Source organism: Strix aluco, chromosome 16 (assembly GCF_031877795.1).
Source record: "Strix aluco isolate bStrAlu1 chromosome 16, bStrAlu1.hap1, whole genome shotgun sequence".
Classification (NCBI taxonomy): Eukaryota; Metazoa; Chordata; class Aves; order Strigiformes; family Strigidae; genus Strix; species Strix aluco.
The window spans coordinates 9,626,731-9,651,336 of record NC_133946.1 but is presented as its reverse complement, the minus strand read 5'-3'; the positions used below and the strand labels follow the sequence as shown (position 1 = coordinate 9,651,336).

General features: G+C 37.0%; 1 protein-coding gene across 1 annotated transcript in view; it reads left to right on the top strand.

Moving 5' to 3' along the window:
• The window catches only part of SHANK2 (SH3 and multiple ankyrin repeat domains 2), a 338,597-nt gene that overhangs the window by 113,861 nt on the left and 200,130 nt on the right, over positions 1-24,606 (top strand). The window contains exon 13 of the mRNA XM_074841993.1: positions 12,743-12,856. Coding sequence (XP_074698094.1) covers positions 12,743-12,856 — 114 coding nt within the window. The remainder of the gene's footprint in view (positions 1-12,742; positions 12,857-24,606) is intronic.

The following is a 24,606-nucleotide window of genomic DNA, read 5'->3' as shown; positions in this document are numbered from 1 at the left end:
TGAGCAGCTCAGGAAGGAAACGGGGATAAGGTCAAGTCTGTTTCAACCCTTTCCTCAAGGAACAATTTATTGGTTAGGTAGAAAAAGTCCCCTCCTGAGACTTAGGATAAGTAGGTAGGTAGAACCTACTGTAAATATTTTTGTGGAGGAAGTGTGGCAGTGCATATATAATTTCTGTCCACTGGTGCACTTCCCAACTAAGAATATGTTAAAATCAAGGCCAGACTTTGTGTTATTATTTTGAAGGCGGTAAGTACATCCAGGTACAGCTGAGAAAGTGGGCCATGTGGTTTGCAAGATTGGCCTTTCTAAGGGTGCATTGTTATGCAGTTTCAGCTGTGGCTTTGCACATCCAGGTAAAACTGGTCATGGAGTGAAAAGACTTTCTGCTCAGTCCATTGAAACCAAACACCAGTTATGGAAATCAAATAAAAGGGAATAAATTCAGTGTCCTAAATAAAAGTGTTAAGCAGCTGAAAATGTCCTTGAACTGAAACTACTGATCTTACAAAGGAAAACTTCAAATATCTCCTCCCTTGAGCCTGCAAACAGTAGTTGGAAAAAAATGGGGAGCCGTTAGAAGGTATTTTTGTATTTTTATTTTTGGATGTGGCTGATTCTGAAGCTTTTGTGGGTTTAATAATTTTTGTTAACTCAAGCCTTCAGAAGGTGTAGGACAGAAATCTGAAGAATGCTGCACTTAAACATATGCAAGACTAATTTTAAATGCAAGGATGAAGGAGGAAGGTTAAACTTAGGAGAGCTGGTGATGTCTGTAGGGCTGAAAAGATAATTTTGCAGTTCTGGGAGATTGTGCCCTGATCAGGTAGGAAGCAACGATTATGTTCTAAAGAAAATAGTGCACAAGAACTTTTGGGAAGAGCCCATATTAACACTTCATAAAACATTATAGAAGTTCCCAATTAATGGAAATTATCTAGGCTAGAGTAAAATTAATAGGAAGCAAGAAAAGCTCTGAGGTTATAGAATTTCTTGGGAATGCCAAATATAAAATAAAATTCAAGTCATAAAAACTACAAGTCATCTTCAAATTCAAAGAAAACTGACAGAGCTTTGCATGGTTTGGGAACCAGCTTTGTAAACATCCACTATATGAGAATAAATGCAGGAGAAGTAATGCATAATTAGCGCTTCATAAAAGCCTTTAAGTGTCAAAAGAATGGGTACAGTCTAGAGAGAGAGGTAAAGCTACATTGTGAGTAACTGTCATGCAAAAATGTAAAGCAAATTAAAAGCAAATGAGATCTTTTCATACCTTTACAAGAGAATACTGGCTCGGGTTAAAGTGTGAAGACTTGGGGTCTTCTGTATGGAGTTCTGACTGGAAGAGGGGAGGAACAAAACAGTTGAGAAAGATTCTTTTTGGTCAGTTACAAGAAAATGAAAAAAATGTTGCATATAGTGGAAAAAAAAAAAAGATTAAAAAAAGCGAGACTTAAACACAGCCCAGAACTCTTTGCTTACTTATAATCTCAGAAAATTTAACACCAGGAGGAATTGGCGGTACCTACAAAGGATGCAATTTTGGGGTCATGAGTGGTACTAAATAACTTTCCACACTGAGTGTGTTTACAGAGATCTAGGAGGTGCCAGTAGATAAAGAATGAGTATGGTTGGACACCATCATCTGTTCTTGGGGGGATGTTGTACGCAGTTGTGTTCAACTAACTTGCTGGACTTAAAGAGGTAGCAGTATTTTTGTTTATGTAGAGGATATAAGATCAACATAGATCCTCGTCACCAGAATAAAACAATAGAGACTCCAGGCAGTTCTGGAGAAAGACAAAACAGAAAATGTGTTCCCTGGCAAAAGAGGAATCAGTGCAACAGTTTGCTTGGGATGCTGAATTTTATAGAGCCATTTGTTATCTGGCTGCTTGTTTACATTAGAATTAGAGACTATTATATGCGAAAATATCCCAAGAATAAGGGATTTAAATTTCAATGAAGAATTTAATATTTAAAAAAAACTAGTTCAGGAGCCCTTGGTTCTAAGTTATTATGACCATAAATGGAAAACAATGCAAGAAGATATTAGTCCACTTTTCAAATCTTACGATAGTATGATCTAAACTTGAGACCAATGATTTTTGTGGGGGACACTAACCGGTGAATGTTAAAATGCTGAAATAGAAAATGAGGTCATGTCTGGTCTGTGAGTTTTGAGTCTTTATAGGGAAAATGTATGTTTACTGAAACTGACTACAGATTCATTTTTACTATTAGAAAAAGGGTGCACATGCCCATCCAACATCAAATCATCCCTGCAGGGATTATTTTTTCATCTTCAAGTATATGATTTGCCCATTGACTTAAAACCTGGCAGAGGTCTAGCATTTGCAGGCACACTTGTTTTAGAGCATTTTATAGAACTTTGATGCAGTAAAATCTAGTGACATTTCTATACGTGTCAGTCTGCATTTCAAAAAAGTTTGGAAAAAGAAAATGTGTATATAGGGATTGTCAGTGTTATGACTTAGGATGAAGTCTTGTGAAGCGTAATTTAAGGCTGTTTGCACGGCCAGGCTGGAACATCAGATGACAGACTCCCATCACTAATCAAAGGAAGAACTTCCAGAACAAGGTCAAATCCTATTTCGTGTTACCATGTCAATGATTCCTCAGTTGTCACAAAAAATATGTCAGAACGAACACAACAAGCTCATGTAGAGAACGAAGAGTCCAGGTAAAAAGTCAGTGATGCTTTAAAAAGGTTGTGTAACATTGTTGAGGAAGCTGTTCAAACTTGGCATATGTGACAGAAATCCAAGTTCAGTTAAATCTGGATTCATGTCCCTGTTGCAGTCAAAATGTAATTATTTATAGAGAATTAAAAATATTACTCCAATGTACCAACCATTGATGGGTTCCCTCTCCATCATCCAAAAGTGCAGGCAGTAGAGCTCTTACAGTTCTCAGTACTTCTTGTGTTTAGTGTGAGTGCCAGAACTTCTGGCTATAAGGAGGTCCTGCTTTTTTTCTCTTTCTGAGCAGAAATTCCACTTGGTACTGAATATATTTTCTGTCTTTTAGAGACTTGCTTAGCAAGACCATGATCCAGTCAGCACTGAGGTTCTGGTTTTCTGGGGCTACACATGCCTCTTTGGGGTTTAGCCACTCACTGTGTGCAGTGAGTGGAAGAAATTAAACAACATTAAACCCCATGGAATTAAATTTTTCTTCACTTTGAGATCACCTTAGCCTCACATTTAAGAAATAAAAAAGCTTTGTCTTAGCCCCTCTCCTCTGCCCACTTGGTAGCTGCACTGTTCTGTTTAAAGCACTGATGCTAAAGTACTGGTTTCTTGGAGTGTTTTGGGGAATTGAAACGTGTCTTGGCATTTGCTGTGGGATTCTGACCCATGTTCAGTCTGACCCTGGGGAGATTCCTATCACATGTACATCCCATGAGACTAATCACAGTAAAGATGTAGCAAGGCATTTACTACAGGGATAAAAACCCAGAACAACATATTAGAGAAGGGGATTAGTTGGGAAATGTTATTATGGATTTTCTTTTTTAAATTGGTAGAATTAGAAGGGTCATGGAGAGGGATGAAATCCTAAACTCTTGATGAAAAGTGCTTTCATCAGATGAAGATGAGGCAGATTTTTTTTCTTTCTCAGACTGCTGGAAGTGCATGAATGATAATAGTTCACAGTATATGATACAAGGAAACTGCTCAGAGAAAGCTGTGAATGGGCAAGGTCCAAAGCAAATGTAAACTAATCAAAATCCTCTTGTATTAATAGGATATTACGTAGCCTGTACAAAAATATCTGCTTTATTTTTAGTTGTTAGTCATACATACTGACATCATTTGTGTGTCTGCCACTCATGAAAGAAGGGCCATGGCTGTTGTAAAAATAAATCTGATATCTTTATGTGTACAAGAACCCTAATCTTATGTTTTCACATTATTGAAGAAGAGCTAGCTTCATTCCTCACTGAAACACTTTTAACATATTTTGTTTCCTTCTTCATTTTATATGTAAGTCCATAACAATAAATCTGCCAAAATCCAAACACACACATAAATATAAAGTATCTGTAAAATGTATTTTGATCAGCTTTTGCGTTGCTAAATTTAATTGTTACACTGGAAATCAAGTGGTCTCTTTTATAACAAAACTCAGATGTCTGAAGATAATGCAATGCTCAAAGTTCTTTGTGAGCGAAGAATTAGCAGTTTTCTGTGTCACAAAGACAAAGCAGTACAGAAGAATCTGTGCACCCTCGGGAAGGTTACCTGAGATTCAGATCCGTACTAGCGTGCCCTGTTGGAAGGGTAACAGATAGGAGTTCCAGGTACCAGTCAACATGGTGCAGACAATCTCCGGTCACTGAGAAACAAAACAATCAAAATTGTTTTCAGAATCTATGTAATAGTAAAACATACCTGAAATGCATATGAGTTATCCCTCACTGACCTAGAAAGAAAAAACCGACATGGTTGCCTAATTGAAATACTTTGGTAACTTTTAAGTCTCACCCTACTCAGAGTTTTGTTTTTCTTGTCTTTCTATGTGTTTTTATTACAGAGTTTCCATGTGCTGTGTGATTTCTAGTTATTTCTTCCAATTTTCAGGTCCCAGATCATAGTATAGTTTGTCCATGGGTGTCTTCCAACTGCTGATTTTTACTTTCCTCTCATTTTTGCTGCCTGCCCTGATAGTAATATCTATCTTTCACCTGGAAGGCAAACAGAATACAGAACTAGTTTTGGAAAATGCTCAGTTGCTTTAACTCTTACTGTGATTAAACAAGTTTTCTAGTGCTTAATATCTAGAAAAATGGGGAGTTATTTCAGTATCTCAAATATGCTCCAACAGACTTTTTCATGAACCTCTGAGATGCCTCCTGTGCAGGCACAGTCTGCACATCTGTGAAGAGTTTACCACAACCAAGGTCTGTTCTCAGCTACATTCTCCAAGGTCAGAGAAACAGTAGTAGTTCAGTAGTAGTGAATCAAGCATCTGCTCTAGGCAGAAAGTCAGTAGTTCTCAGCATTAGAAATATTGACCCTTGCAACACTACTTTTATTTCAGGGTGATCTCAGCCAGTAGGGCAATCCAAATATATCGCTAACATTTTCATTTCTTGTGAAATCTACTTGTAAGTCGTATTGAAAAAGAAAGATTATTAAACCCCTGCTGTGCTTGAAGATATTGCCAACAGACAGTGCTTGTGGGCAGAAGGCAAGTTGGTCTCCCGGGCTTTTGCACTTGTTAGATTAGTAAATAAAATACTGGAAAGCGAAGAGCCTCAGGAAACCTGTTTTGTTTCTTCAAGAGCATTTTGTACCTTGTGTGAATAAGTATGGCAGCAAAATTTAACCTAAGAGGTTTGCATAAGCATTGTTTTGCTACTCTTTTATATGAAGGATGAAAGTAATGCGAAATGGAATATTAATCTTACCCAGATTCATTGGTCTGTTTTGCTTCCTTACTATCGCCTGACTTGATTGGTTTGGTTTAAATTTCTAACATAAATGATTATGACTCCACAGATAATAACCTAACTCATTTCTTCAAGTGGGTTGTATCTGAAGAGCAGAAGAGAGTTGTGCTTCAAGCTGTTACATCAAAGTGTTGTAATGAAGACATGGCCTTGCTGCTGCTCCAGCAGGAGAGCTTGCTTTGCTGTCAAGGCTGCAAGAAAGTGATTAGGAACGTAAGAGCATGCACAAATCCCCGTTGTCTTCGCTCTTGACTGCTTAAAGGCAGCCTTCCTTCAGTTGTCAGTAACGGGCCTGAAATATTCAGGGGACAGGGAGTACCAGAAGACCAAGAGGAGCTATGGATGGCATAGGAGTACACTAGCATAGTCTGACACAATAGTACAGGCTCCACATCTAAGTTGGTTTGGGACCTCTTCTCAGATTAATGCTCTCTACTCTGCCTTCCCCTGATCTGTAGTTTGGGCATCGCTGTGGAGCAAACTTGACTCTGTCCGCACCTTCCTCAACAGAGATGGTGATCAATGTTACAAACGCATTTTTCCAATACTTTATTTGAATTTTTGTCCAAAATTCCAATCAGTGCAGATTTGTTTCTTATGCATTTTTCTCTCTCCTTTGCTTTCCCCAAACTGTTTAAGAGTTAACATGGAAAAGATGATCTTCATAGGAAGTTGTTGGCAAAAATAAAAAAGAAAAAAAATACAGGGCCAAGTCTTGAACAACACAGCTCATTCAGTTCTATTTCAATTGAGCCATATTTCCTCACATTTAGACGGTTATGCGCAGGTTATTGTATTTGTGGATTTTGATGTCATGAGTGGTTGCTCTGCTGACAGTCACTGTCATCTTCTCATCCCAGGGTCCTTTTCTTGAACATTGCTTGTGTGAACTGTTTCTTTCTTGAGAAACTAGAGGTAATAAAAGATGAAAAGCTGGTTTAAGTCAGGATTTAGCCTGACGTTGATTGTGGCCATGGTGGTTTGGGCTGGTGATCTGCACCCAAAACCTGATGCTAAGGCTCCTTAGGCTTACTATCTGCTTGCAGAGTGGGTGGCCATAGAGGCGGGTGGGACACAGCGGATGTGTGGTAAGCTCAGGGTGTGGCAGTTAGGCTGCTGGGAGAAGCCAGACAATTAAATACTGAATTACAGGTAGGTAAGGCAGCTTTTCAGCTAAACCAGCAGAGTCACTCGGATTACAGAAAGGTAAACTTGAAGCCGCAGTTGGATCACACATTTGTTTTGGAGGCAAAACTAGAATTTAAATGTATGTTTAAAAAGTGAGAAATATTTTCTGCCCATGTTATTTCCCTAATTTGGTTTCTCTGTGAGGTCCCATAGCCCAGGATGGGAAAAAACTGCTGAATTTGCTTCTCCCCTAAAAGAAGTGCCTGTGGATCCGCAGTTGAATCTGAGTGCTCAGGTCAATTATACAAAATCATTAACTGCAGATACACAAGGCTTTCCTTCCAGATTGTGTGTGGACTCCACAGGAACATTTCCTGTACGGCAGCTGGGGCACAGTCACTTGTTTGCATGCTGGAGGCCGTAATGTGGTTGTCATCAGGGTGATAGACAATGACTTTCTTTCCAGTCCTGTTGCACCAATCTCAAGTTATGTCAGTCTCTCCTGATTAAGTGTTTGAAAGCCAGAAATGCTTGCCCATAAGGCAGAACAGACAGATCCTGTTCATCATTAATCACAGGGAGGGAGGGACGTCTATCAGGAGCAAGTAGGGGTAGATAAAGAAATAGAGTAAAATTTAAACTAAAACCAGCTTTTAAGAAAAAGATCTCTCTTTAAGAGAGAGCAAGATTAAATTGTAACTTGTGCTGACCTTCATTTATGTTGTGTGTAAAGTCTGTCAAGTTGCACTTCAGATGCAGAGAACTGTCACTGCACAGTGCATGTCCCTTAATATGGTTTTTGATTTACCTGGTTGTACGCAAAAATAGATCGAACATTGAATTTCTGTTTACATTGATAAGTATACTTCCGAAATAAGTTGCAATTACAACTCAAGGTTAGGAAAATACATTTTTAAGTTGTAACCATTTTAGGGGCAATTTTAAGCAAAATTGTATTTATCACTGAAATAGGTATTCTTGCATAGATTATCTGTCATTTGGAAGCTCTCCTTCCAAAAGGAAAATTTACATCAGACAACAGATATTTCTACAAGAGAAAAGCCTAAATTGTGATAGTAAGTATTTCTGAGCGAAAGAAGTTAGGTCTCTACCCGTTGGAAAGTAAAAAGTTTATTTTAAAAAAGCAAATCCAGAAGATTGTTATGTCAAGACACAAAACCGGAGTTCAGATTTGCACTGAACCTTCCTTTGCTAAAATTCAGATGAAACCTCTTTGTATTCCATTAGGTAAATGGCATTTGTTGTCAATAACAGAACAATGGAATCAGGTAAGTAACATATTCATGCCACAGTTTGGATGGAAGGGATGCTGTCACCATCCTTTCAAGTTAAGAAAGAAATGCTGAAATTTTCTGCTTTCTACGGTGTGGTCTAGAGAGCTTTCAGCTTACATAATTCCACATCTCACTAAAAGTATTGATACCTTCAGAGGCTCTTGATTAGCAGACAGAGCTTTTATTTTTAGCTCTGATAGTTCTTACAGCAGCATAGGCTAGTTCAGCTGCTAGAGTTTTCAATGGTTTTTCAACGTTACTTTATACTTTAATGCCATTCTGATAATTTTTCTTTTTTTCTCCTGCTTGTAGAAATGTTCTTTTTCCAGAAGATGATCTGCCATTCCCAATCCATGTAATTATTTATTTTCCTGGGAAAGAAGAATGCAGTTCATACAAGCACCAAAAATTGACTGTAGACATTACAGACATTTCAGATCTATTGTGTAGCAGCTATAAAGACAATTGCCTGAATTTGGCTGTAAATTTCATTGACATTTTTGCAAATAAGGGTGCCTAGAATAATTTATTCACTGAAATTTCAGTATCACAAGGAATTTAAAAATAGTATGCACTATCATTTGATGGAAAAATATACTCTATTTCTTGATTGTGGCATACTAAAGGGAGCTGTGGTGTGGGAGAATAAAACTTTTTTGTTGTTTTGATTAAAGTGATTTTTTTTATGTATTCAGTATTTAAGCTGTTTGAAATAAGTATGTTATATTAATATTAATTACAATCTATACTTTGTCAACAAATTTACAGAAGTTGCAAGAGACAAAACATCCTGAGCTCATTTGGCGCTATATATAGTTTTCTTGTGTTTTTCTCTGGACTTTGGCAAATCAGAATCTGGCTGATATTAAGTATAATACTTTATAGACATTAAAATATAAGATCCTGATTGACACCTGCCTATACATGTTTTCCTGTTATTCAGTTGTTTGGTATTTGTCCAGTTTTGATTTGCAGTTTTGTTCATATAATTGAACATAATTCTTGTTTTAAACTATACTTTTGTTGTGAAAAGACATAGCAGCAGGAATCATGATGTTACTAGAACCTTAATTTTACTCTTATAACGTCAGATTCTTTTTGTAATTCATGTTGTGTGTAAAGAGACCCTGGCCTGCTCTTGCCATAGCAACCACATCTTTTGTTTTTACTAAAAACAAAAGGAAAAAACGATTGAAATGATAAAGCTTAATTCTTAATTTTGGGAAAGTTATCCTTTGATTTACCATTGTTATGTCCTTCAGAAGGGGAAATGTTGATTGGAAAATCTCTTGCTAGTACCAAATTATCTATTACAACATGTCTCTCAAGCACTATTGTGAGAGGGAAAAGACAGAAATTAAGGCCTCATTCTAAAAAAGCATTCATGAGTACAAAAGTTAAATTATATTTTTTGATTTATCCTTTAAGTTCTCAGTTACCCACAGTTACCAACATGAAGTGTTGCCAGTTTTTATAGATATGTAGATTATTATGGCTTTGGCACCTGCTGCAGATTTCTTATTAATGGCACCACCTGAGATATGGGAAAAAGATTTTAAGTTATTTGGTAGTGCAGAACCACCTAGATCTCAATTTCTGCATTTTGAGTATTAGGCCATGTGTGCTTATCCTCCATCTCACCAACAATTTGTCACTGTCTCCGCACGTCAGCTGGCTACCCTGCCTCCCCACGTTGGCCTCTTGTGTTCTCTTTGTGCCTCTTGCAGTTCCATCAGGCTTTCTCTTCCTTTCTTGGCACCTGTAATGATGTTTTTCCTTGACAGTAAGTCCAAACGTACTGTCATTTTGTTTGTAGATGTAATCTCTAGACAGGCTTGAACCAGAACTGTGAAGGCGGGCTGCATTCTGGCAAGGCCTCATTTCCCCTTCTACCTCTTTTCCATAGATGTTATGTCTTCAGGCAGGACTACTTGTATTTTTGCTCGGCTCTCGCTATTAGTAATTGCTAATATTTAATAATTCATGTAAGAGTGATCTAAAGTGGGATTGGTTCTGCTCTGTAGTAATCACTTTTCGCCTTACACCCACAGGTAGACTTGCAGAGCAAGTTTCTTTTCCACCTTCATTTGGATGTCTTATCAGCTGCTGCTACCATAAACACATGAAATTACTCTATGGGTGTGAAATACCCAACTTCCTTCTTAGAGTGCAGATGCTTTTTGGAGATGGAAATATCCATGTAATTTGGAGCGTCAAAATAGCAGATCTGACAGATGAATAAAATACCAAATTAGGGAAGTCCTTCTCAACCTCTAAGTAGTTTTTGTTCTCCCTATCTTGCCAGTTTGTGAAGTGAAATCAGGACTGAGATCCTGTGCTGAAAACTCTCCTCAGAAAAACCCAATTGCTGGCTATAGGAATCTTTCACTCTCTCACATTTTGAAATTTCTTTTGGCTGGAGTCCTATGCTCACTTTTATGATTTGAAATTAAATCAATGTACAGTAGGATCCTACAATAATTATAATATCTATATATGTTACTAATTAAGTTTTCTTACTTCCTTATCTCATATATAAGAAATGCACTCTATTCTTATGTGAAACAGAGGTTACATTGTTAAAAATACATTGAAAGCTGATGGATATCCAATATATATTGGATGAATGAATAAGCTTCTGTTTCATGTAACACTGAATTACCAGATTGACTTTGTGTGTTAATGTGCACAGATTTTAAACATTTTCAAGAACAACTGGAATTTATCAACATATTTTTCATTAGTTATGCCCCAAGTTTATTTTTATTTGTATTATGTAATTTATTGATACAATTAAAGCACAGATCTGGTTTCTTCATTTCTGCTTGCATGTAAATGTAGAAATGAAATATTTCCTGCTTATGTTAACAATATCAATAGGTGTTAGGTAACTAAAAGAAAAGGCATGCTAAAAATTTTTTATTCATTTAAGTGTCATTGTAGAGTTGTTGGTGCCTTCCAAGGTCAGTGTCCTCCCCCATCATCCCATCACTACCTGAGTAGGTATAGGTTTCCTCATATATGTCAGAAAATTGCTTGATAAATTGTACATTTGGGACCCATCCGGGTGGAGGATTTTGCCTTAATGGATCTATTTCCTGGGCCTTAATATGTGCTTCTTATTGACAGTGATGTATAAATATGCAGTTCATGAAATCTGTATCTTGGAATTTACTACATTAAGACTTAAAATTGACACGTTTAAATACATTTTTCTGTCAAATATCTATGTTAATAGGTATCTATGCTCTGTAAGTAATACCACAAACAGCTTAGGATTGCATAAATGAAAAACTAGGTAAACATTTAATTTCAACTGCAGTTTTACAGATCCTGGTGTGTCAAACCAGATTTCTTACCACCTCTTTAGTATTTCCAAGATTACTTTTTTTTTTGGACCTATCATTGATTTGATTTTCATCTTACTCTGTAGTAGTGCAAATGAAGTTCAAATTCAATGCCATTGAGTCACAGCAATTCCACTGATGCAGAGTTCAATTGCAGTCAGGGTCAGGGACTACGATTTTAAAGCCTGATAAGGTCTGGTTTAGCAGCGCAAAGAGTGCTTCATGTTGGAGATCATCAAAGTAGCTGTGAGCAAGTTAATATCCCTACCGTACTGAAATACCCTGCAGAGATATTATCCCAGGTCCTGAAAACCATGTGCATATGTTAGCAAAGATGTGTGCTTGGGCTAATTAGCCTTGATTTCAGCAGGGCCAGTTAGCTTGGCTGGCTTAGCTAGCACACCGCTGATGGAGCTGTGCTGCTTCGGCTTCCATGGGCTTATTTTTGGTAGCTCAGGGACCTCTCCACCGAACAGTGTGTTTTGTACAGATGTACTCTGAGGACCTGTGTTGTATGACTGAGCTACATTCCTAGTCAACCTCTTTAGAAGAGCTAACCATTAACAAAATTAAAAATATCACCTTTGTTCCAATATTAATGTATAATATCTTTTTAATAGTACATTTGTGTTCTTTTAATATATATTAAGCATAGTAATTTGTAAAAACTGCTATAAAATTAATTTAAACATAATACTTAGGAAATATTTAGGATCCTTTCATTACTGTACTTCTCCAATTGCTTACTAGTAAAAACATACGTTGTTGTTCTGCAGTCTTTTGTCACAATCCTTGTTGACTCCTAAGATTAATATCAAGATAATTAGAACCACAGGGTAAAGCTTTTCTCCTATTGGTAAATCATTCTTGTCCCTGATGTCGTTATCTTCTACCAAGAAAAATCATTGACATGTTTCAAAAGGCACCTACTCTGTGTATTGCACCTATGGGATATTCAAGTGTTTGCTGTGTACTCAGATCATTAAATCATATTACTCGACCTACATTACAAGTCTCTGGAGCTACCCACTAAATAAAATAGCATGTTTCCTTAGGAAGTAGAAAACATATGAGATATCAAACTATGTATTATTAAACCCCAATTTCAATGTGGGTTCAGTTTTACAGTGGGTTCAGCACTTCAGCTTAATTTGAACAGGCAAGACACATTTTTTTGGCCTTGGTATGACCATGTATTTGTCCTTGATAAGAGCAACAATGAGAAAACTGAAAATGGAAAGAATTATGTGAGGGCCGAGGAAACTTGTGAGAAGAATAAATTTGTGAAGATGTTCCAAAGACTGATCAGGATAGGTCTCATTTATAGGTTACTCTGTGCCCAATTTTGGGGTACCAGCATTTAAGTTATTGTACAACGTTTGCTTTTACCAACATGATACTCAGTTATTACTGAACATGTTATGTAACTAATCTTGGTATTTACATGAGAGGTGAAAAAAGTCTAATGCTTCCTATGTCTCTCTATTTAGTTTTAAGCATTGGCGAAGGTGGATTCTGGGAAGGCAGCACCCGGGGACATATTGGATGGTTTCCTGCAGAATGCGTTGAAGAAGTTCAGTGTAAACCAAATGAAAGCAAACCAGGTAATCAGATCAAGTTCCTGTTGAATCCTAACAATGACAAGTGTGATGTGTCTGTCCAAACAGAGAGGCAGCCTGGACAGTAATGTGTTGTACAGCATTGCGTTTGTGCAACACTCGAAACTGGAGAATTAAATAAAGCTGAGCTGCTGAATTAAAAAGTAAAGATGGGTTTATTGATCAGATTTTACTGGATGTTGTCCAAGCAAATGGCCTTTCTCATGAGGGACTATGCGTGAAGTACTGTGAAAGCTTTTACACAGAACCGTATGCAGACATTTTGTAAAACATTATGCTGCATTTTATTTTCTTACAGTATGGGAGAATGGCTAATTAGACAAATACTGGAAGAAAAACTGGTCAGTCATCTCCCAGTCTGAGGTAGTCATACAATGTATTTAGCTCTTGTTCGTAGCAATAAAGTTCCCTCTGTTGACCTTTTACTAAATTTTAGAGGAGGCATCCATTAGTGGGATGTCCCATATACATCTTTACTGATGACAAAGGAAATAGAATCCTCCTTTATCATACACTTCTATTGCCATAAATAAGTAAAACACAAGTGACTTTAAGCAAGGAGTCTTTACAGTTCTGCTATAATAAAAGAAAAAGAAATGTACATTGAAGCATGTTATTTTAAGAATTACCTACCACCTCATAATTTCTCTGCTTTTAAGAATTAAGATATGAGGACATCCTCTCTAATTAAAAGCTCATTATAAATGAGCTCTGAGAATATAATTAATGTTCTCCAGGAGTGTATGCAGTTTTAAATAAACTATTGATGTGATTTGGATCTCTGACGCATTGATTAAGAACTTTTGGCATTGCACAGACAATACACTAAAATTTATGCATCATATCATTCATTCACAAACATTATTCTTTTATGGATGTCATTATAAACTGCACAGGTATACTTTTCTTTTTTTATATATACCCACTGTATAAACATGGTAGAATGGAATAGAATGCACTGGACAAGTTAATAGTTCCAGAGTAGTAAAGATTTGGAAATATTTGTAATACTTGATAAGTATTTTAATTTTGCCAGTTATAATGAAAGCTGTGGTAATATGAATTAGAGTTTAAAGGACGAGCAGAAGAGGAGGCAACAAGTTAGCTTTTGTAATACGAAAACTTTAAAAGAATCAGGGAATGAGGCATCAGGGACACTAACAGTAACTAAACTAAACAACTAACACCAAACTACCTAAACTAACACTAACACTGAAATAACACTAACTGACTAAACACTGTGTGAAAAGGTTATACTTCCTTTTCTATTTCCCTTTTGAGAGAGAAAAAGAGAAGGTAAAACCAGATCTAGTATTTGGAGAGACTGGATTTAGGCTCTGAGAATAGGGAATAGCTGTGTAGTTCTTCAAAGGGCTTAAGAACAAATCAGAATTTAAAGACAGAGTAGTATTAAATGAGAGGAAGATTGAGGTTGGAATTGGCAAATCTAGGAGCAGTGCAGTTCTCAAATACTAGATGGAAAAAGAGGATAACAAGTTGCAGTTCTAGTGTGATTTCATTTGTTGGAACCATTATGGAAGACAGATAAATTCAGTCAAGTGTGCAGCATGAGCTGGTGAAGAGCCACATGTGAACTGTTCTGAAGATCCTTCAACAGAACCTTGTGGTCACTTGATTGAAAGACTTCAGAAAGATGTAGTCTACATGTGAGTAAATCATCACAAACACATTTCTTGAGCCTATCATGACAACTCTGCATTAAATTTGAGCTGTGCATTTGTCTCCAAATCTGAAGAAAATTCTGGGGAGGGGCATTAAGTGAAGTTCTAAAATATGAAGGGAGTGTTGCATCTTCTTTAGTGGTTTTGAAGAGAAGGTAACCAAACCTGTTTGTCACAAATCCTTAAAGACATTTTCAAGAAATACTGTAGGAAGTAAATTCAGTATATGACATGATTGCTTTAATATATGACAAGATTGTTTTCGAGCAAAAATGTCTTTGATCAGTCAAAGGAAAATGAAAATTAAGAAGAAAATTGTCACAAGAATAGTAAAAGGATTATCAAAGCTGGAAGTGTTAAAAGAATATAAACAGAAACATCTTAGAAATTTTCTGACACGAAATTTTGAAAACTTATGCCGTGTGTCTGGCAAAACACCAGAGCATTTGCTATAATGTGTACATATTGCATACTATTGTCTTTCTGATTGTTTTCCTATTTGCTTATAGTATAGTGTGAATAATAATGCCAACATAGCTAAAGACTTTAAATATACCATTCTTCTACTCTAAAAAAGACAAAAATATAATTAAATAAGCACAAAATGGGCACATTTTCTATACCTTTGAACTTGTGCACTCACATATTTTGCTGGGCTGTCTTGAAAAATGTCCCGCACCCAGAAGGCACAAATGAGGTACAGTGCTCTTCTGTGTAATGCAATAGAGGTTGGAGTTGTGAGTGTGAAAAATATGAAATCCACAGTATGTGCCATATTATTATTGAAATATGGTATGGTCTGAAAGCAGCTGATCACTGAATTGCTCTGTGCAGTTAGCTTCATTCCCTTTGCATAGGAAACAATGGAAATGAGAGAGGAGAGCTTTGTAAGCAGAAATCAGCCAGTACTCCCTCTGAGTACGAATGCAAAAGTAATTTAGAAAAATGTGTTAAGCATGGTGAAATGATTAGAAATTAAATTAGGTCTACTGGGATCACTGAAAGAACATCAGCTGAGAAACATCACAAACTTGTGCAAGTTGCAAGAATTTGCATCATGGACTTTGCAAAGCAGCAGAACGTCTTATGATAATGATTTAGAAAGTAGATCATCTTAATGTGTAGGAAATGAATCTCAAACTCAGCCTTTTTCAGACCAACACCAACAGTTCTTTCCTATAAATGAGATTTAGGAACATTTCTTCAAACAGCTTCCCTTTGCTATTAAGTTTGAATAATTGTGTTTAATAGTAGCTTGTCATTTGCATGCCATGAATGAAAGAAAGAGGAATAGTTCTTGGAAAAAACAAACCACAATTAAACACTACATGCCCAGTAAAACTGGTGGGCAGGTGTTTCATGTCACGCTGATGTATAATCTCACTTCTAAGACAAGTTCAATTTTCAGGGAACTTCATTGCCATCCTGACTGTTCTCTGGAAGTAGGCAGTACAGAACAGCACCTGGTTCCTGTGATCTCTTCAAAGATACCCTGCTAGCTTGGCAGGTTCTGCTTTCCAAAAAAAAAAAATCATGTCGACTGGCATTAATTCTATATCCCTTCTTTAAACCTTCATTAATTGAGACTTGTAGAAATTATTCCATTATTTTGCTAGGATTCATGCCAGGCTTATAGGCTTTTAATTATCCAGGTTGTCTTATTTGCCCTTTAATAGCACTGGCACAGGACCTGCTGCCTTTCAGTCTTAAGAAGTTTCCTTGACATTTTGAGATCTAATGAAAAAAGAACTACGACAAAGCAAATCTTTATCAGTGGTCTGCTAAGTTCTTTTGCCTGCTTTTAAAAAATTATTAGACACAAAACCTTCATACTGTCTCATTTTAAAACATAGCGCCTTAGTAGCCAGTTTTTAACATTCTCCAGAATTGTTCTTAGAGTGAAAATACTCCTTTCAGATCAGATTGATACAACATCTTGTTTTTTCCCTGTGCAAACACAGAATACAAATGTTATATTTTTCTTATTTCTGCATTGACAGTTTTCCTGTTATTCAGTAATGAACCAATTCCAGTCTTAAATTTCCTTGTGTTCCTAACTATGTGAAAATATATTATGGTTTTTTACTAAAATATTCTGGGTAGCTTGAAGAAAGTTCTGTGCAGGAGAAGCTGGATTTGTATGAAATTCAAGTTAACTGAAATCTGTGCAGATGGGAGGCACTGCCTTCAGTTAATAGACATCTTAACAAGATTTATTAGGTGAGTGCTGTTGGTGCTGCAGAGAATCACAGGTCGTCTTGGATCTCTGGCAGCAGTAGTTTGCATCCACTGAGAATACACTATGTGACAAAGCTTTGTTTAATTTTTCTGCCTATAAAAAAAGAAAGGCTTTTCATTTTACCAATTTGTTCTCCCCTTAAAATTCATTATTCTTCTTAAAATAATAAGAATTCCTACCTAATAACTTCCAGTGGGAAATGAAGTAGAGAAGAATCTGTCATCCATAAAATCAGCTGCCCCACCAACGGAAGATACAGTTTTCTTTCTCCTGCTTAAGTTTAGATATTTCCATTTGCTTTTCTTCCATCACAGGGTATTACTCTGACTTGAGAGATTTACTGCAAAAATGCTTTTTGTTAGACTTGTGATTTTATACTCCATGTTCTTCGGAATTCAGAGGTATAGATTATCTGATTGCTCACAACTGAGGTGAAGTATTTGTTTTCAAGCTAGAAGTTATCTTTAGCTACATTTTGTCTTCAGCGTTTATTATTCCTTCCTCCCTAATGTGGCTGAAGAACTTGAAGATTTTACAAGTGATAAAGAAATGAAGGCAGACTCAGCATGTCTTTTAGTAATTCTTGCCATCTTTCAACTCTTGGTCTCCTCATCTTTAATATGGTATTTGGGGTGATTTTTCATTCAGTAGCTTCCTCCATGCCTTTTTGTACCCTGTGGCCTTGGGGTACACCTTATTACTAGTTGCAGTTGCCATACGAGTCCTGGGAGTTTATTTCAGACTAGATCTAATCCGGGCATGTGGCTTGAACGACCATTAGCAGTTGTTCAAAAGCTCATTTTTCCATGAAAGAATCCAATTTGCAGACTCTGAGGTCTGCCCAGTGCTGTGGGCTGCAGCGGAGTAGGCAGCACTTAGAAAGCACATTCCTGGCCCAGACTGAAATGCTGGTGTAGATGCGCCCATGCTGACCTCTAGTGTCACTGGTGCTCTGAGCAGACACTACCTAGTGTCTAGACTGGGATTTCTCTTTCAAAATGTCTTTACTTAAACGTTTGGATATAGCTTAATCTTGAGTTTCCAGCAACTTGAAAATATAATGACAGATTATCCAGCAGTAGTATAGTTTCCTTGCCTGTTTCTTTTTACCTGTGTAATCATACACAGATGTTACACGCAGAAATTGCAGCAATCCTTATCCAACATTCCCTCTAGATTGCAGAAGTTACCAAACAAGTCAAATTTGTGTTAATAAAATGCATACTTTGCTACCAAGACTGCTATTTCTGAAGTATAGAATTTTCTTTATTCCACATACTTAGTTTTTAACACCTTGTGCATTCAGTAAAAACAGATTTGTTCCTCATTTCCACCATCCCTTTTTATAATTAGTATAACACCTTCCCAGACAATCTAGTCAGCCAGACTGCTAGAAAATTGATTTGCCTTCTTGCAAAAAAGGAAGTTGTCTTACTGTGAATTGAGGAATCTATACTAGTATCTGGTAGGTGTTCTGTCCTCTGCGGACAAGTGGGTTGGCACATACTGTATCTGAAAGTTTTCTTCCTCGTCTGCCACATCAAGGTTGCTTTCTCCACACTGCCTTTCAGAACAGTCACCAACATTTTTTGTTCACTGAAATATATCTGGGTACTCTTTGGAAGAGTAATAGTTGGCATAAGTGGGAGTCGTGCAGGGACCCACTAACAGTGAAACAGGATGGATGGTTACATGCCAGAGCACAAGTCACAGCCTTGACTGTGTCCTGTATGGACACATGTAGGCTGCCTGAAGTTCTAAAAAACTGAATTTGCCCAGCTTATGCTCTTACTTAGCTTATAGTTAATATCAAATGTGACCTGTTTAACCTTTCATGAGAAGGATGGCTGCTAGAAAATGAAATTTTGGCATTCCTTTTTTCTACCTTTTTAAGCATCTCAGAGTACTGATGTGATAGGTGTATTACAAAGCAGTGCCATTACTGGGTGTACTCCATGAGGCAGATGAACACTAAAGCATACCATGAAAATATGATCTGGGTATGTGTGTGTGCACCCCATTGCATCCCAGTGTGGAACAGAAATGTCACGTGCTGAGCCTGGAAGTCCCCGTCCCAGAATCATCAAGGCCCAAGGACATGATGGAGCATGCGATTACATATATGGATTTCTTTCCTGAATACAAAAGGAAAAAATGTGCATCCCTCTCAACCTGAAATGCAAGCAGAGCACGGCTTGCATGTGCATCCAAGGACTCAATGGGAGACTTGCTGTGTCCCTCAGCTAGCCACACGAGCATGGAGCACTTGGATACAGCCATCACCCTTCTCCTTCCTGTAAGTTCAGCATCACCTGATTTGGGCAGTCAGGGGCTACATTTATGTAGATGGATAATTTAAGGTCTTTAGAATCTTCAAGATCTTTAGAAAGTTTAAGATGTTTAAAGTCTCTGATGAGGCTTTGCTCAGTTTGCTTCCAGATATTAGTTCCTGAGCTCATGTAAAATTGGAATTTGTGAGTCATAGCTCTGGCCCTTCTAGAAGAAGGATGGGAGTCTTGGTTTTCTAAATATGCTGTTTGGACATAATAGATAGCCAGAACATAATCAGCTCTAAAAGCACTCCCTGGTCACAGAATTATGCATGTAAAGGTCAGCACTGGAAGGAAAAAAGAGAAAGCAAAAAATCTTTTCATTCAGCCTCTTCCCTTAATTACCCACCTTTTATAAATGATCCAAATTAACCAAATCTTTTTTAAACAACTTTTTCCTGTTTTGTTAGGATGAGTTCTGGGTGGTTACTTAACTAGAGAGACAACTGTAAGAAAAGATAGAAACATTGTAGAGGTTATTAGAACTCTGAAAAATTCTATAAACTAAATAACTTTGAAAACCACTGGAGGGAAGATGGTTTCAACAATACAGAAAAGCCTGCACATAAGAGATGCCATGTGACCAGATGAACACCTCAAGGTTTTTGATAATAGGTTTTGATAAATGCTTCTTCCACATGATTTCACCTTGAATAGAAGGTACCTGTGTATCTGTGACAAAATTACCGTGCAATTTAAACTGTTTGGCATGAACAGGAGCAGATAAGGACAAAACATTACTGCAGCTGGAAGGACTAAATGGAGACATTACAGAAGTACTTTATATATATAAGAAGGGAAAGACGTTTTTGTTAGGAAAATTAATCACAAACATTCTCATGTCGGTTGTGTAAAGAGCTAAGTAGTCTGATATCTTGGAAACGTGTTCTGACTCAACAGTGCAGGCAAGGGCTGGAGAACATGGCACAGAGACTAAACAAAATTAAAAAAAATAGAAGTACAAGATTGTCTCATGTATAAATGGGCTTATCATTGTAAAAAGTGGTATGATGTAGATACAAATTCAGCCATTTGAAAATGGATAGAAGGGTCAAGAGATTAATATTACATCTTTGTAATCCCAGCCAAGGTCCTAAATGTGGGCCATGCAGTCAAACAGATGTGTTTACTGAAGTTCATCCTCGCCTGTTTGAGGAACGTTGTCCAGCTATCAAGCCCTGGTACCCAGAGCTCAAACTGGCAGGTCAAACACTATTTAGTTAAGTCCTCCTGCCCTCAAGGATGCTGTCCAAAGCTCTGACATCTGAAATACTCTTTTCTGCCTTGCTTGTATCTTTTGCACAAGAAACCATGTGGCTCACATGATTCTGAAAGTTTCATCTTTTGGTAAGTGATTTTCTGCCACAAAGTATGTTTCCCATATACAAATTTGTAATTAAAAAAAAAGTGAATAGATGACAAAACTCAGTACAGTGATCATCCACAAAGATACTGTGTTCTGTTTTATGGCTTAGAAAGATCAGGAATATGCTGCATACCACATTTTTGCATAAACTGCATTCCCTTCTGTCAAACAGTGGGAAAAATACTTTATACTAGAACAAAAAAGTCAATGTGAAGAACTAGATCTGAGGTGCTGGCAAGCCAGTCCACAAAGCCCAGCTGACATAAGAGCTTGGTGCAGTAACATTCAACTAATTCTGACAATTCTCTGTAGCTGAGAATGTAAATCAACTCCACTTTTTTTGTCTCAAGTAATGGAAATTTAACGAATGAACCTCAGCAAGTTTCTGCACTTTAGCTTTGCAGAGTAAAGCATTTGTGTTCTCCGTAATGATAAACAGTAGTTTGTGAAAAGACTTCTAAATGAATCATCACTCCATAATAATGCTATTTTGGAAGCAGAGGTAACTTGAGAGCTGTTCTGTCTGCAGGCTGGCTGTAGGATGGAGTCATATGCTCCTCACACAACCTGTCAATATGTGCTCTCTCTGACCATGGGTGCCTTGGAAGACCTTTCATTCTTTCAGTCTCAGCCTTCTGACCAAGGGACAGTAGAGATTTCTTACTGTAATGGCAGTATTTGTAAGAAATGCTTTGGAAGACTGAGTCATTGTTCATTTTGCTGGTCAGCTTCTTTCTCTCGTATTACAGTGGTTTTCCTTTGCTAATGATATGAGTTTGGTTTCAAGAAAGAGTAAAATAAAGTATTCCATGATAATAATTTCATAATTTATCCAGTTTTTGAGAACAGCATAAAGCAAAACCATGAAAAAATTATTCCAAAGAAAGAAAATACAAGCCTAAGTCTAGAGCTTGTAAAGAACGTAAGCCTGTCTGCATCTTTATGTCTGAATAAGTAATTTTTAATTCATAATATTTTACTGTCTCGTCTCCTCAGCTGACATGCACTTCATCCCTTTCACTCTGATTTTCATGCTTGCTAAGAGCCACTTAGGAATAATTCCAATCAGCTGAAAAGGAGCAACACAATTCTCTAAAGCATTGAAATAGGCTAAAAATAAATTGCACAGCAGTATAAAATTAAACTTACATGTTTGGAAACTCAACATTTGAAATACATCTGGGATTGCTGATGTGTGAAATCGGACATGCAAGTGTGGAGTTTTTCCTTTTCTGATTCTTTCTGCATTTTTTCCTCAAAAAAAATGTCTATCAAACCATACATAATAAAAAAGTGCAAACTCTTGGGAGTGTCTCAAAAAGAACTGAGTTACCATTATAGTGTCTTCTTTTTACTTCCAGTGAAGCATTCACATTTTCTGTTCAAAATCATAGTCCATCTAACATGAAGAAGCAACTTTTAAAGCCTGAGAACATGTATATATACCAAAAATGTCTAATAATACACATTACTTTAGAAGTATGAGAAAGATAAAGGTATGAAGTGAATGATTTATAAAGTGATGCAGCCTCCTGAGGAGTTTAAGCCCAATTATTGGTTCAAGACAGAATACTTCAGCCTGTGGCAGAATTTGGGCCGCCCCGTTATGCAATGTGCTAAGAATCTAGAAATAATTCTTAATTTTTTGATTCCTATTTGTCCTTGTGGTAACTACACATACAACAGATTTTTTTCAACCCATCGAAGTCTGGGGTCAAGTTATTTGAGATTTAACCAATTTGACATGTCTCAATGATTGCTAGTAGGCAAAAATCCTTAGCTTTCACCTTCTGGAATTTTGGAGCATTTCAAATTTCAGAAAAAAAAAAAATTCATAGTAACATCTATTCCCTATACTAATAGTTGTTTTTGATTAGAGGTACTTATTAATGTCTTATGATCCTATGATCAAATATACTTGATCTTTGATCTTTCTAGAAATATTTTAAATTATAGTAGCAGTAGACTCTAGCTTTTATTTTTATTTTACATCCATTTTTTCCAGAAATTCTGTTTAGTCAGGATTCTCTGATGCACCTGTGCAAATATTATTTATATTAGAATACAACTTCTGTTAAAATCATTCTGGGTATCTATCAGGATTAAATAAGGTGCCATATTTCATTTAACTCATTTCATTTAGCATAACCTAGGACTTTTTAAAACCATTGACTTAAAATATCTGACATAAAGCAAGGCAAGTCTTAGATCTATGCATATTCTGAATGTGTTGATAAGTCATCTTTTTCTTCTGTATTTTCCTGTACTAAATGACACATTGGGTTTCTTCCCCTCCTATTTTCAATGGTTCAGATAAAAGGCTTGACAACAGAGGTTGAAAACTCTTTGAAAGCTCCCCAGTTATTTGAGATCAAATCCACATTAATTTAAGGACGCTGATAGAGCATCCACTTACAGTAATGGCAATACTGGAGGTGATCAGGAAAATGATACCTAAATAGCAGCAGCTGTTAGATAATCCATTTTCTGTTCTTAAATTATGTCACTGCTTTTTGCTTCCATACCTGCCTGCAACAGAAGAGAGTGAAAAGGGGCTTTTTCCAGCTTGCTAAAAGATCCACCAATGCCTGATGGTGAGAAAATGACTTGGTAATATGCTACTTGGTGACACTAACTGATCATAGTAGAAGCAGTATGTTATTTCGATTCATTAAAAAACCCAATCAGTTGTTACACTACATACCACTTGCCAATTTTATTCTATAGTACGAACTATGTAAGTGGAATACCTCCCTTGCTCAAAAGCTCTGCTAATTTTATTATCGGATTGGTATCAAAGGGAAACTCTGGGACGTCACCTTGCCTTGTGAACTATTAACCCAGACTAGTGAGGTAAGGGTTTAAAGTGTAATTTCTTCAAATGAACATAATTTTCTCTCCAACATTTCATCTTGGGCTTAATCGGCTTTAAGTAGGAAGCCCCAGACCTGACTGGTATCTCAAGTGGCCTTCAATATGGTCACAGAGCTTGCAGAGAGAAGTTTTTCTGTTCAGGGCCTCACACCACCTCCTTCCCTGCCATTTCTGTGGCTGTCTCCAGATGTTTTGTTCTTAGATGTCTGCCCCTGCGAGAATGAACCGATCAGCATCGTTGCAGCAGATTTTCTGTGGCAGTGGTTTTAAAGGCTGTGCCTCCCGCATTGGGCTTTGAAACTCGCTGTGCTTACTCAGACCATCAATATCCCAGAGTGTGTTTATTCAGCTAAGTGAAAGAACATCACATCAATATTGATAGTGTTATTTTTCAAGTCAGGAATAGGTTATTTGTCTTCAGGTAAAATGGACAAACCTGAGTAAATGTTTCTAATTCTGAGCTCACAAAATGTATTGAATTTTAAATGGTAATGGAGCTTGGCTACATTATTTATAAAAGCATGTTTGTATTTGGAACTAAGTTTGGAAATTTGGCTCTGCTTTCTGATTTGAACTGAAAGATGCAACTTTCTTAACCCTCAATTCAGGCTACAATTCACAAACATAAAACATGGCTGCAAAAGTCAAGATCATTTTGTGGATGATTTACAAGCCAAAACGACTTCAGTGTATTGTTCTGGGACTTTTTTGTAGCCAAAAGTTCAACTGTAATTATACAAAAATCACAGGAAGCTATAGGGTCTTTACTTCATGCTTATAGATATGTTATACACGTATCAAGCACTAGTTTAATGTTACCCAGAGTGACATGCTCTGTGCCATGAGTCTGTCTTTGCTGGAGTATACCTGCAGTTTAAAAACTCCTTATTTCTGCTCTGCAGTTGTACTGGCACAAAGCTTTTAAGGCTGTCCTGTAGGCAGACTCACTTGGAAAAATGATCAGTGGTAATGGAAAGGACAGGAGTCCCATCAGTTGATGCTGCATAGAACTGCAGCCTGAGTCAACTGTCCGATAACACAGAGATTATTGAAGAGCAGGAGCCAGCAAGCACCCTCTACTTTGCAGGGATAAGCTTGTGGCAATTATAAGGCACTTAAAATCAATGAGTCCTTTCCATGATGCTCTTGTAGTATGAGTGCTGTTTACCTTATTGAATGTAAACAGCAAAGCTGCAGTGGGGAAAGATTCATGTCACCTAACTAGATAAATGTCTATGGTATTA